The sequence below is a fragment of the Pezoporus occidentalis genome, unplaced genomic scaffold, assembly GCF_034315485.1.
Source record: "Pezoporus occidentalis ecotype Australia unplaced genomic scaffold, CSIRO_AGI_Poc_V1 ctg18, whole genome shotgun sequence".
Lineage (NCBI taxonomy): Eukaryota > Metazoa > Chordata > Aves > Psittaciformes > Psittacidae > Pezoporus > Pezoporus occidentalis.
Window position 1 is genome coordinate 5,605,564 of NW_026913640.1, and position 12,226 is coordinate 5,617,789.

The window sequence follows — 12,226 nt, forward strand, 5'->3', positions numbered from 1 at the left end:
GCGGAGCCTTGAGGGGGTTCTGGCTACTTGTGCCGGTCATGAGGAGCTGGTCATGGGGGGAGACAAGTACTGCCCGCAGGACACCTGGGCTCTTGTTTTTTTTTAATTTTTCCTTTCTATTTTTTTCCCAAATGCAAAAGAACAAGAAACAAACCAGGTTTCAGTTCCTAACTGGAAGTAACAGTCCTGGCAGGGTCCTCGGTGGAACCGGTGCCTCTGAGGCCCAGGATGCCTGGCTCTGCGGCCGCTCTTGTGCAGCTCCGGGCACGGCGGGTCCCGCGCCCTGGCGGAGCAGCCGCCAGCGGTAAGGCGGCGTTAGCTCGCTTCTCCTCCAGTTTCCAGACAGCTCCGTGTACCCAGAGTTGCGCACACCGTCGGTGCCCACCCGAGACCCGCCTTCCCCGGGGAAAGCTGCCCCGTCGGGCCCGCTGAGACGCGGGGTGCCCCGGGAAAGTGGGGCCCAGCTCGCCGCCATCCCAGAGGCTGACTGCGGCCTCCTCCGGCCCCACGGCCCGCAGCGAGCCTCTCCTCGCTACAGCCGAGCACTTTCGTTTAACTTTCTCAGGACGGGAGTTTCGGAGTGGGGTCATCGAGTTTCCCCAGGGAAGGCGGGCGAGGGTCGGTCACGGCACGGCGGCGGGAAGCCGGCGCCAGCTTCCCGGCTCTCTCCCCTGTCTCCTCTTCCTCAGCCAGGGGCGTGGGACTCCCCGTGGCTCACCGGGAATCCGTCTGCCTTCTGGGGGCGAGGCTGGGGGCGAGCGGGTCCCTGGAGCCCCCCGAGGGCAGGTTCCCGGCGGGGCACGGCTGGAGATCTTCCTTGCCCTGGAGCTCCCCGGGGGACACCACGCAGTCTTGCTCCGGGTCATTGCTGTTGCCCGCCCCTCGCTTTTTGTCCTCTTCCTTCTTCCACTTCATCCGCCGGTTCTGGAACCAGATCTTGATGTGCCTCTCGGTCAAGTTCAACATGACAGCTAGTTCCACCCGCCGCGGCCTGGAGATGTACTTGTTGAAGAGAAACTCCTTCTCCAGCTCCAGAAGCTGAGCCCGGGTGTACGCCGTCCTCGTCCGCTTGCTCTCCTCCGGCTCCACCACGTAGGACCCCCCTGTAGAGAAAGAAGGGACAGTCAATCCCGGCCAGCCCGGTCTCCCATCGGTCTGCGGGGCCGCGACCCTGCATCCCCGTGCGGCGCGAAGAACAAGCTGGGGAAAGCGCGTGGGGTGAGAGGTGTCCTCGGGGAGGCCCCCGGCCGGGCACAGTAAGGGGGTGCTGGGGGAAGCAGTTGCGACTGCTGCTATTGTCTTTTATAATAATTTAGGGGGAGGTTAGTAGTAATTTGGTGGAAGTTTTCAGGGAAGAGCAGTCGCTCAAACTGGGATTGACGCTCAAGCGCCGCGAGTCGCATGTCGCTGAAAGCTCTGAAGAGCTCCAGGGCCTGGCAACTGCCAAAAAAAAAAAAAAAAAAAAAAACTGAAAAAAGAAAAAGGTGAAAAGAAAGGGGGAAAAATAAAATTAAATGAAAATTAAAATAAACACATTCCCCAACATCAAAACGGATCCGCTCCCCCCAAAAAACTTCGGCCACAGAACAAAACCAGCCACAAAACCAAAGCTACAATAATACAGAAAAATACTTTCTTTTGTACACACACACAAGCAACCAAATTAATAATAGTAATAATAATAGTTACAGTAGTAATAATAGTAATAGTAACAATAGTAACATTAATAATAATAATAGAAAATACAGCCAAATCTCATCCCTGCAGTACGGGACCCGGAAGAGAAGCCAGCCGGCCAGCGGCGGTCCGGTGGCAGTGCCGCAGCCGGGCAGGGCGAGCGGGCAGCTTCTCCCCGGTGGGCCTCGCCGCGGGCACCCGTAGGCACAAGTCTCAAAAAGGTGGTGGGAATCTCACGGAACAAGAGTCTGGGGGTTTCTTACAGGATATCGCCATCGAAGAGCCCTGAGCCCGCGGAAACTTGGGCCTTCTCCCGGCTGCGGAGACCCCCGTGAGAAGCAACGGGGAGGGCCCCGGCATGGCTGCAGGGACGAGATCGGGACCGACAGCAAGACCGCAGCCCTTCCGTTTTGTCAGGTTGGTTAAACCTTGGATCTTCCCTTCCTGTAAACAGCGGCAGCAGCGGAATGGCCGTTGGCACGGCAAGTGTGGGCACGTGTGGAGCCGGGAGGGCGCTGAAATTCCCGACCACTATGGCCAGGGCCTGGAGCCCACCTGGGAAGACATTCGGTGGCGACAACGTCTGCAGGAAACAGTCGTTGAAAGAGCCAGATCGAAACAGCCATTTCAAGACAGCTACACGGCTCTTCGCCTCCCGTCTTTCTATTCCCACGGGTTTATATGTACATAATGTTTATAAACAGAAATATAAACCTCTGTATATAAGCTTATGTGTATATATATATTATATATATTTAAATGCATGTATATAGAATCATAGACTCGTTTGGGCTTGAAGGGACTTTAAAGAACTAGTCTAACCCCCTGCCACGGGCACGAACATTCCGCTAAATCAGGTTTCTCAAAGACCCATCCAGCCTGGCCTTGAACACTTCCAGGGATGGGGCAGCCACAGCTTCTCTGGTCAACCTGTGCCAGTGGTTCAGTACTCTCATAGTGAAGAATTTCTTCCTAATGTTTAATCTAAATTAGGCATAGAAATGTTTATATACATAAAATTGTTTATAAATATAAGCCTCTGTATATAATTTTTTTCTGTAAATATATTAAAATATATATTAAATCGATGTTAAAATAAATATATATGCATTAAATGTTTCTAAATATAACACTGTGCACGTGCATGGATCTGAAAAAAATAGCTCTGTTATGGCAAGGTGAATCAGTGCTACCAGGAAGGTGGAACGCCAGGATCTGCCCATCGGAAGGCCGTTGCAGACCTGCTCCCGCAGCTCACTGGGCCGTGCTCCCGCCGTGTCCTGCCTGTGGGACCGGGTGAGCCTTAGGGGAGCGGCCGGCAGCTCTCGGTCCAGCGGAGCCAGGGGCCGGGCACTGCGGGTGGCACCGGGCCGGGTTTGCCACGGCCTCTCTGGGCGCCTTTCATCGGCAATAGCAACACAAAGCCCAGCGGAATCCACGAGCGCCTACATCCCAAGGGTGTCCATAAAAGCTGAAATCCTTGGGCTATAGAACTTACAGTATATAGAATCTGTGATTTCTACGTTGCAGAACCTCCCGGGACCGGCCACGGCACAGTGCTGGGCCCCGCGCACCGCGGTGGTAGCTGCCCCGGGTGCCCGCACACCCCCGGCGTGCACCACGCAGAGCTGTGGGACTGCCTTTGCCTGGACCTCCCGGCAGAGCTGGAAAGAACAGGGCAGAGTTTTCGGGTGTTGGGGGAAAAGTTTCGGTTTGCTGATTGTTTGGTCATCTGGTAAGGACACAAAGAAAAAAGTGTCGGGTGTCTGGCGCTTTCTCCCATTCGACCTTTTTTAATATATATATATATATATTATTCCAGAAATTCATTCAATCCAAGGAAAACAATCTGATTTTTCTCTCCACAGGCACAGTCCCTGCTGCCGAGTCGAGCGTGGAGCAGCATTCCTCTCCCCTTCCCGGCTGTTGAGCCTCCGTCGGGGTAGGAGACCGCCGCCTGTCCCCCTCCCTGTACCCTCGATCCAAACCATGTAATTCCCAAACTATTTCATGGTGATTTTAATACTCAGGTCCTTTTTTCAACTGTCTATTTGAACAAAGCCATTGATATAATATTTGCCGTATAGGCGTGACAAAGGCGCAGGACACGATAACATTGTGCAGGCAGAGACAAGAATATTGTTGGGCAGCGGAACTTTCTGTCTAGATAGAGTTTCTTCCCCTCGCTGGCAGCTCTGTTTCGTTTGTGCATTGTTTCCCCTGCCCTCTGTTTTCACTTGGAAAGGTGCAATTACGACTAAAACCCACCGGGAAGCGAGAGAAGGTGGGACAAGGAGTCTGGGAGGAAAATGGGCTCTGCCGCAGGGGAGAGCAGAGAGGCAGCGGTGAGGGGCAAGGTGGCTGCCCCGCAGTTTCAGGGCTGCTCCGTGTCCTTTGCCGTCCTGCCCGCCGCTTCCCGTCGACTCCATCTCGCCGGTGTCTCCCGCTCCCCATCCTCGGCCCCAGCGAGGAGCCCACCGCTCCCGCGGAGAGGCTGATCCGCGGACCCACCCTGCTCGGAGAGGCAGCAGCGCCTGGGAAGCGTTTGCACGTCGCCCCGACTTGGGGACAATTAGTTAATTAGTGAAAAATAAGCTGTTAATAATTGCTGACGGCTTGGGCAGCTCAGGGAGCGGCCCGGGGGACGGCTCCAACCCCGGGGTTCAACCCGACGGCGGCAGCAGTGGGTCTTGAAGGGCTGACAGGGGGGCAGTAGCATCCCAAGGAAGTTACCCTCCAGTACCTCTTCACGCTAAACCCGAGCAGCGGGATCAGGACCGGTGCAGGGGAGGGCGAGGAGATAGAGAGGAGCGGCGGGATAGGGGCAGAGGGATTCGGCGGGACTTACCGGTCCACTGTCCCTTCCAGGCGTGAGATTTGGTGGACTTCATCCAGGCGAAAGGCACCTGTACTCGGGTCTCCTCTGTCGCCCCCGTGTCCGCGCCGTCTGCGAAAGGCAGCGCGTCCTGGTGGAGAGGAGGCAGATGATGGTGGTGGTGGTGAAGGTGGGAGACCCCGGCATCTTCTGTGATGGGGGGCACCTCATAAGGTGAGATGTCTGGCGGGCTGCCTTGCTCGAGAGCCCCTAAGGCGCTGGGGTAAGGAGTCTGCTGCTGCCTGCCCATGTACAGGCAAGCGGGGGGGCCGGGGCTGTAATCCTGTGCCGGGGCTCTCTGAAATGCGCACGACTCCTTATAGAGCTGTGCCGAGGCGTAATACTGCTCCTCGGTGTTCATGGCGAGCGGGACCGGGGCGGGGGGTCTCGCAGCTTAGAGACACATAGGGTTGCTCCCGCTCCCAGCTCCCGGGATGCCTCTTTGACAGCTCGCCGCCCCGATGGGCCCCGCCGCCCGCCCGGCTCCCGCCGCCTCCCCATAGGTGCCGCTCCCCACGTGAGCCCTCCCGCGGCCCTCCGGGGCGGGGCGCGACCCATAAGAGGCCCCCGGGGTGGCCCTGGCCCAGCAAGCCCCTTCCCAGTGGCCAGGCAGGCCCCAGGACCCCCTGACCCCGCCAAGGGGTGCCGCTCCCTCCTTTGGGGTGAGAAGCCCAGCCGCTAGGGTCTTGAGACGGTTGCCCCGACGTGCAGGGCTCGCCGGGAGAGGCAGCCCCGAAACCCCTTTTGCCTCCACGGTCCGCTTGGCCAGGGGCTGCTCTTCTCCCAGCCACCCTTCCCTCATCCGGTCACCTCTTGGGGAGGGAAAACCTCGGGAAGAAAAGACTCCTGAAGGGGTTTGGCGTCAGGGCACTTTTGGTTCCGGGAGCATCCCGTGCAGGGATTGAGATGTCCGGGGACGGGCAGGGTGCGACAGGTGCCAGCCAGGGTGCTGGCAGGGTGCGCCCCCTCCCTCGGGGGGACCTGTATGCCGGAGGCCCATGTGCGGGTAACGATCGGCTTTCAGCCCGCTCCCGCCCTGGCCTGGGGGATGCGGCTGGTGGGGACCACAATGCTATCACCAGGGCGAGCGATAGGCAGCGGATTGTTTGTCCAAGGGGTAAATTTGGGAGCCTTCCCCGCGGTTTGGGCTGCAATGTGTTGACCCTCGGAGGTAATCTGCTCCGAGCTGGTGCCGGTTGACTTGGTGACGAGGCTATGAGGAGGCGGAGAACTACCGAAAGGGACAAAGATCATTTCCCTGCCTCCCTGCTCTCTGCGCTGCCGCCGCTCTCGCTGGTTTGGGGACATGCACGCTTCCTATACGCTTCTCCTTTCACTGCCTCTTCTCCCGGCTCCTTCCCCGGCATCGGGGCTCCGGCCGCCGCCGTCGTGGGGCACACCCGCTGCTAAGTCTATGGCGGGTGCAGGGAGCAGCGGGGCGGGCCCGTATGCCCGCGGCTCGGCTCGGTTCGGTTCAGTTCGGCTTGGCCAGCTTAAACTCGACCGGGCTCTGCGCGACTTGGCCAGAGGCGATGCATCCTCTGATTGGGCAGGGCCGGAGACTCCCGGTAGCTCGCTTTTGCGTCAAGTTCCGTGGGATCATAAACCCGCCCAGTCCATTACATTTAAAATGAGTTTCCGCTGCGGACCCACGCAGGTCCCCCATCTCTTAGAAAGCACACTGATCCTTTGATTCAATATTGAGCCATTAAGCGATTGCTTTCTCAAGCCATTTAACAGCAGCTCTTATGGATAAATAAACAAAAAAGGCTGTAAACCAATTATAGTGCGGATAGTGAAAAAGTATTTTATTAGCGGGAATTACCGATAGACATCGCTGCTGCCGGGGCTCTCCCCGGCCCGGCGCCCTCCGTCTCCGTCCCCTGGCAAGCCGGGCGGGTACACGGCCTGCCAGGGGCTCGCAGCCTGTGTGTGCCCGGGGCGGGTGCACTGAACCAGGCGAGCTTCTTTATCCGTGCTCCCCTCGCTCGGCACCTCTATGCATGCCTGTGATGCCTCCCCGGGGTTTCTGGGCTGGTACGGGTGTCCTTTGATCAGGAGACTCCTCGGGCACCGACCCTAGCTCAGCACCCTTTCTCCAGAGATCTGCCCCCCGAAGCGTTTACAGCCCCGATTTTTCCACAGGGAACCGGCGCGGACAAACAAGCGCAAGGCCATAAAACCCAGAGCAAATTGATTCATCTCCATGGAGGACCATTACCCGGTGTCTTAATGCAGTCCTCTCTCTATAACGAACGTCTCTAAATAGAGCAAACACTTGCCTCTCCAAAGCAAATGAATTTCGTATGATTTAGAGCTAATTCTCTTTCATTCTGCCTGCGTGAGCCCGCGATAAGGGCACGCTTTACCGTGCTAACAACAAAGAGGAGAGCAGCAGTGCAGGAAAAGGGCCCCGCGGGGTATCCCGGCACTGGGGACCCCAGCCAGTCCCCAGCGTGGTAATGTCCAGCAGCCGGGGCCACGGGCTGCGTCTCCTCCCGGGATACGGTCACCGAGGTCTGGCTGCAAAGCCCCTCCACTGCTGGGGTTTCCCAGGAGAAGCTTCTGAGCTGTGAGTGGGTCCTACCCCAGTGCCTGCTTGGTGTGGGAAATGAACGATGGAAGAGGCAGGTGGGAGCGATGGGAAGAATGGGGCTCTACAGACACTGCTATGTTGACTCCAGGCAAAGGTCCAGTGACCCCATACTCTCTCCCTAAATGATGCCCATACACATCATCTTTGGCAGCTGCAGCAGCTGTGCATATGAGACGCCTCATCGAGATCTTCTCACAGACTTCCAGAATTTTCTACTCCAGGTATTTCCTGACGCGTGAGAAAGTTACAGTCCCGTTAATTCTTCCACACCTTTAGTCTCCCCTGGAACCTTATGCAAATCTTTGCCTCCCACCACCTTCTGGTAAATGGTTCCCCAGATTCTCTGCTGCTGTGTGAGGCATTGCTGCCTTTTGCTCACCTTGCACCTGCCTGCATTTAATCAGTCCTGATTCTCCAACTAGAAGAGCCTTGAAATGGGTAGGGACAATGTAAGAAATTAAAAGATGCAGCCTTGCCTCTTTAGCTCATATGTGGTCACTGTGAGGCCAGTAGCACTTGAACACTTTGAATAGTGTGCCCAGGAACCGCTGCACACATACTGTAATCTCACAGCTGGGGAATTCCCCGGTCCTAACTCCTCAGGTCTCTGGATTTGACAGCCTCAGAATGACAAGAAACTTGACCATCCTCAGTCTATAGGTAACCATGCAAAGAAAAGACGGTTGATTAAATGTGTTTCTTCACGCCGATACATGTACAACAGAGATTTAACCATTGAAACCAGAAGAGCAAAGGACATGTTGTACACCAGAATAAATTAACAATGGGTTGGGAAGTTTCTCCCTACCCTTAAATCTGGCTGGACGTATGTTGCAGTTCAGCTGGAGGTCCTGTGCCTTATGTGTGGTAGGAAGTTTTTATGGACTGTAGAAGTCCTCAGAGATCCTGGGGATATTTATGGCTACCATGTTTGGATCACCCAGCTTCATCCATGGAGCTGGAAATCTCACACTTCCAGCTCTGTGCTGTCTGATTTCCTCTAATGGCACTTTACTCCTTGAGGTGACTTTTTGGGGCTACTAAATGCTATAATTAAAGATGCTGCGAAAATCTACTTAGAAGGTAAATCTTTATAGCAAGTTTGTTATTCCAAGACACTAAACAAAAACGAATCCATGTTTCTGTATCAGTAATTGAAGGTTGATGGTGATAGCAACAATGTTAAGTAGAACAGGCTGGTTGTAACTACCCTCAACATCAGCACAAGAATTCAGATATTCAAGCACCAGTAACAAAGGTTCCAGACACTCAGCTGTTGCTGTCCTAAAGTAAGATCTCACAATAACCACATTGCAATACTTCAATTACCGTGTTAGATTCAAATATGTTTCAAGGACTTGTTAAGAACTGATTATATTCCTGTAGCTTGGTGTTTGCCTGACAGAGAAGAGGTTGTCTGCATGGTTAATTCTTGTTCTGTATTATATAATGCCTAAAACTTTACAATACAATATGACTCTGGGAGCTCAGGCGTTTGGAAAACCAAGCCACATACCTATTGTCATATCTACGTGGTTTTGAATGTATACCAGCATATACAACATGCCTCTTGAAATTTAATGGCTTTTTCAATGATGTTACCTTTAAATGATTAATTTAGGAGCTTAATGTGAGTCACTGTATTTTGAAAGTCTTGTCCACTTCGTCTCCAGCGGTGTCTGGCAGACATCACTGAAGGCTGCTGAGATCAGTGAAATGTAAAACCACCTGGACATAGCACTATTTTTTTTCCCTAGGAAGGGTAGCAGGACTATTTTGTTTGCCTTTTGATGCAAATAATTTGTGAATCCCTATTAAATTAGTTTCATTTCTTGTTATGACTGATGGCTGTTTCATCATTCCTCCCACCTCCCTGACAATCTAACTAGAGTGTAAAATAATGAGTATAGTTCAGTCACACTTCCTTATAGTAATCTGGCTTGATTTTCTATATCGGCATAATATTTGACGACTTCTCAGGGCTCAACTACTTTTCTGCAATCTACATTTAGACAGAAAAGAAGTATTGAAGGTGAGTTTAACGTAATCAAAATAATCTCTTTTTCAGTCCCAGACATGATGAAACCAACACGGGGAAACTGTATCCATGGCAAGGGCTGGCAGTGGGAGAAGTTGACTGAGAAACAGAGCTTTCTCAGGGATTGATTTTTAACACCACTCCACCCCACCCCCCCCCCGGCTGTATCTAGCAGAAAGGTAACCTTTCACAAAGCTAGTTAATAATCAATAACCATGTGAAAACAAAGCTGTCTTTCCCTCTTAGCACTAACGATAAAAACGAGAGCATGAACTATTCCACCTGCCTTAAAGTAACACTGGTTCATCAGCTTTGTTTTTTTGGCAAGAAGCTTTCTTGGTCTCTGAGCAATTCTTTATTCACACATGGCAACTTCAGTTTGCTCTTCCCATCACGCATCAGCTTCTTCACACCAAAGGTGTGGGCCACATTTTTGAACTGCAGGAAGACATGTTTTGTAAGCCATTTTGAATAAGATCTTGTCCAGGAAATATATAGGCAAATTGTCTTGGGAAAGGCTGAGAGTAGGAGAAGAACTTGTATGAGTAGTATCTTTTTACACTTTATTTTTTACACCTTTTAATTTTCTTCTCATTGCCCCCCCATGCTCATAATTTAATTTTCTGGTAGGAATATTGCCTATCACCGGGGAACCGTAATTTCATTACCTTGGAAGAAGAAGTGAGCAATTGCTTTAAAATACCGTTAAACCTTTCCACTGAAAACAGCAATTTCATGTGTTGTCTGCCCCACACAACTATTTTCATGTTTATTATACCAGATGGGAGTAGGAGGGAAAGAGCCCAAAACCCAACAACAAAAATTCAGATCGTTATAGAGGGAGGAACCCAGGCCAGAGATATAAGCCAGAGAGAATTCACTTCCCTGCCTGATTTCTCACCTAGACCCCGAGCTCTTTATAGCAGGGTGTGTTTTGGGCTCAGTCAGTGCTTCTGGCTGCGCAGGTGGCACCTGGCAGTTCTCACCATAGCCCTCCCCTCCTGTTTGTCCAGTGTAACTTTGCCGGACTTGAGCCGTTTGAGCTGAAATTTTCCATTCTGTATCTCCACCTCTCACCTAAGGTGTGGGGAAACTTTCCTTACAATTGTTTGGAGCGGTATGAAAGTGAAGCTGGAAAGTGGTGACACACTGGAGCTGGCTTCGGGGGGGGGGGGGGGTGGGGTGGTGGGGGTGGCATGGAGCCACTGCCTCTGCAAGTCTCTGAAAACAAGAGCAACAGATGTTTGGCGATCCCAAACAGGTAGAAGACAGGATTAGCTGACAGCTGGAGGCAGCAACCCTTTACAGATTTTTCCTGTTCTGTTTTCTTTACTGCTGTATTTTTTTTTCTGGATTTAAGTATGTTAGAAGTCCTGCTAGGATCTTGTCCCACAGTAATGTCCCTCCAGACCAACCTCTGTGCAAAGGTGCCTGCATTTAGCCAGACTCTGAACTGCTGCACATTACACAGGCTCCACAGATACATCTTAAAATTTAGCAGCTACATGCTTTACAGCTTCTTTCTACCCTACCTTGCACCTCAGGACTCAGTCAGAGCTCACTGCATTGCAGACAGCATCAAGCCCAGCAGCTGAAACGGTGGAAGATGTTCCTAACGCTCTGTCTTCCAGCCCTGGGCAGTTTGGAGAAGGAAGGTGATTTACGCAGAGGACACATGAGATGCTCACCCTTCAGAGGAGAGTATTTGAAGATCTAGGTTTGCGTGTGTGCACAGCTCAGCTCTGGGTGAGTCTCAGGAATACACCTGAGCTTATTCCCGTCCCCTGTCTCTGCTCCTAGGGAGAAATATGGGTGTAGGAAGCCAGGAGAGAAGGGAGCTCTGTTCTCACCAACCCTCTGCCCAGGTGGGAAGCAGGAACTGGGATTTGCTGCTGGGTGCTCCAGCAGACAATGTAACCTTGATGAATCTCTTGGGTTGAACTCCCCAGAAAGGGCTTTTCTGTCCTGGGTGACTGGTCTGCAAACGCTTGAGGGACTCTCAGGAGAAGGGAATGCTTTTGGGGAGTCTGGTTATGAAAATCTAATGCCACAAGATCAGTCCACGCAGGTTTTTTTCTGAACTGGTGGGTTCAGTAGCACTTCTGAGCACTTCAGCTGATCACTAAGACTTAGTGGAGACTTTTTAACCTAATCCCACCTGACGTAATGTGGATTTCAGAAGTTATTTACATAGTTCAGCAATTATTGAAATCCATTTGAAAACCAGGGCATCAGATTTCTTCCCTATGTAAACTGATAGCACATCAGTCCTGGAGGAGCCGTGAACCTCCAAGAGTCCACAGGAGGAAGTGCTAAGAAGGAGCCCTCGAGGAAACACACACCCGTGTCCTCTGAGCACAGAAGTAATAAAGTCTGCAGTTAATGAATCTTGGACTCAAGGACCTAAAGAGTGAAAGTAGAACAAACACAGTGTTATACTGACTAAGCTTTGTCTATAGCATGTTGTAAATAAGAGTCCTGGGAAGGAATGGGAGGAGAGCAGGAGACAAAATACCATCTCCCAGAGCAGTAGACAGTGGCATCAGTTGAAGCTATTCGCTCAATGTCCTTGCTCATACCTCCTTACCTGTGTTCATGCATCAAGGGGAGAGATAAGTGTCTATATTTGGTATGTCCAATCAGTTATTAACATGGACTGAATTATAAATAGTTAAATAAATAAATATTCGTTAAAAATCTGCCCTTTAAAAACTTTTGAGAACATCTCATGTTTTAAAAAAATGAAGGAAAAGAAACCAGAATTTTCTCACAAACACATGGGTAAGAAGAAGCAACTAAATAATATGGAATGCTAATTTGCCCAGCTGCAATGAAGTTTTTCTTGTGTATGCAAAATAATCTGAATATTTATTGTGTAGTGTAACGTCTATTAGCTTGCTTTTTTATTTGCAATATGTTTCAAGTGCAATTTAGCCATGCTAAGGATCCATGTAGCCTCGCATATTTCCATTTAGCTGCAATACCCCTCTGCTCGCCTTTCTTGCTCCTTGCCTTCTCCCACTTTCCCTTTCGCTTTCTC

The 12,226-nt window shown here is 51.7% G+C and overlaps 1 protein-coding gene across 1 annotated transcript; it reads right to left on the reverse strand.

Annotated features, from left to right (window-relative positions):
- Positions 1 to 219: 219 nt before the first annotated feature.
- On the reverse strand, positions 220 to 5,091 carry PDX1 (pancreatic and duodenal homeobox 1). The gene is made up of 2 exons (XM_062615120.1): positions 4,526 to 5,091; positions 220 to 1,103 (listed from the first exon to the last, which is right to left on the reverse strand). Exons 1-2 carry the CDS (start codon positions 4,911 to 4,913, stop codon positions 715 to 717), a joined length of 777 nt encoding a protein of 258 aa, XP_062471104.1. The 5' UTR covers positions 4,914 to 5,091; the 3' UTR covers positions 220 to 714.
- Between the last annotated feature and the right edge of the window lie 7,135 nt (positions 5,092 to 12,226).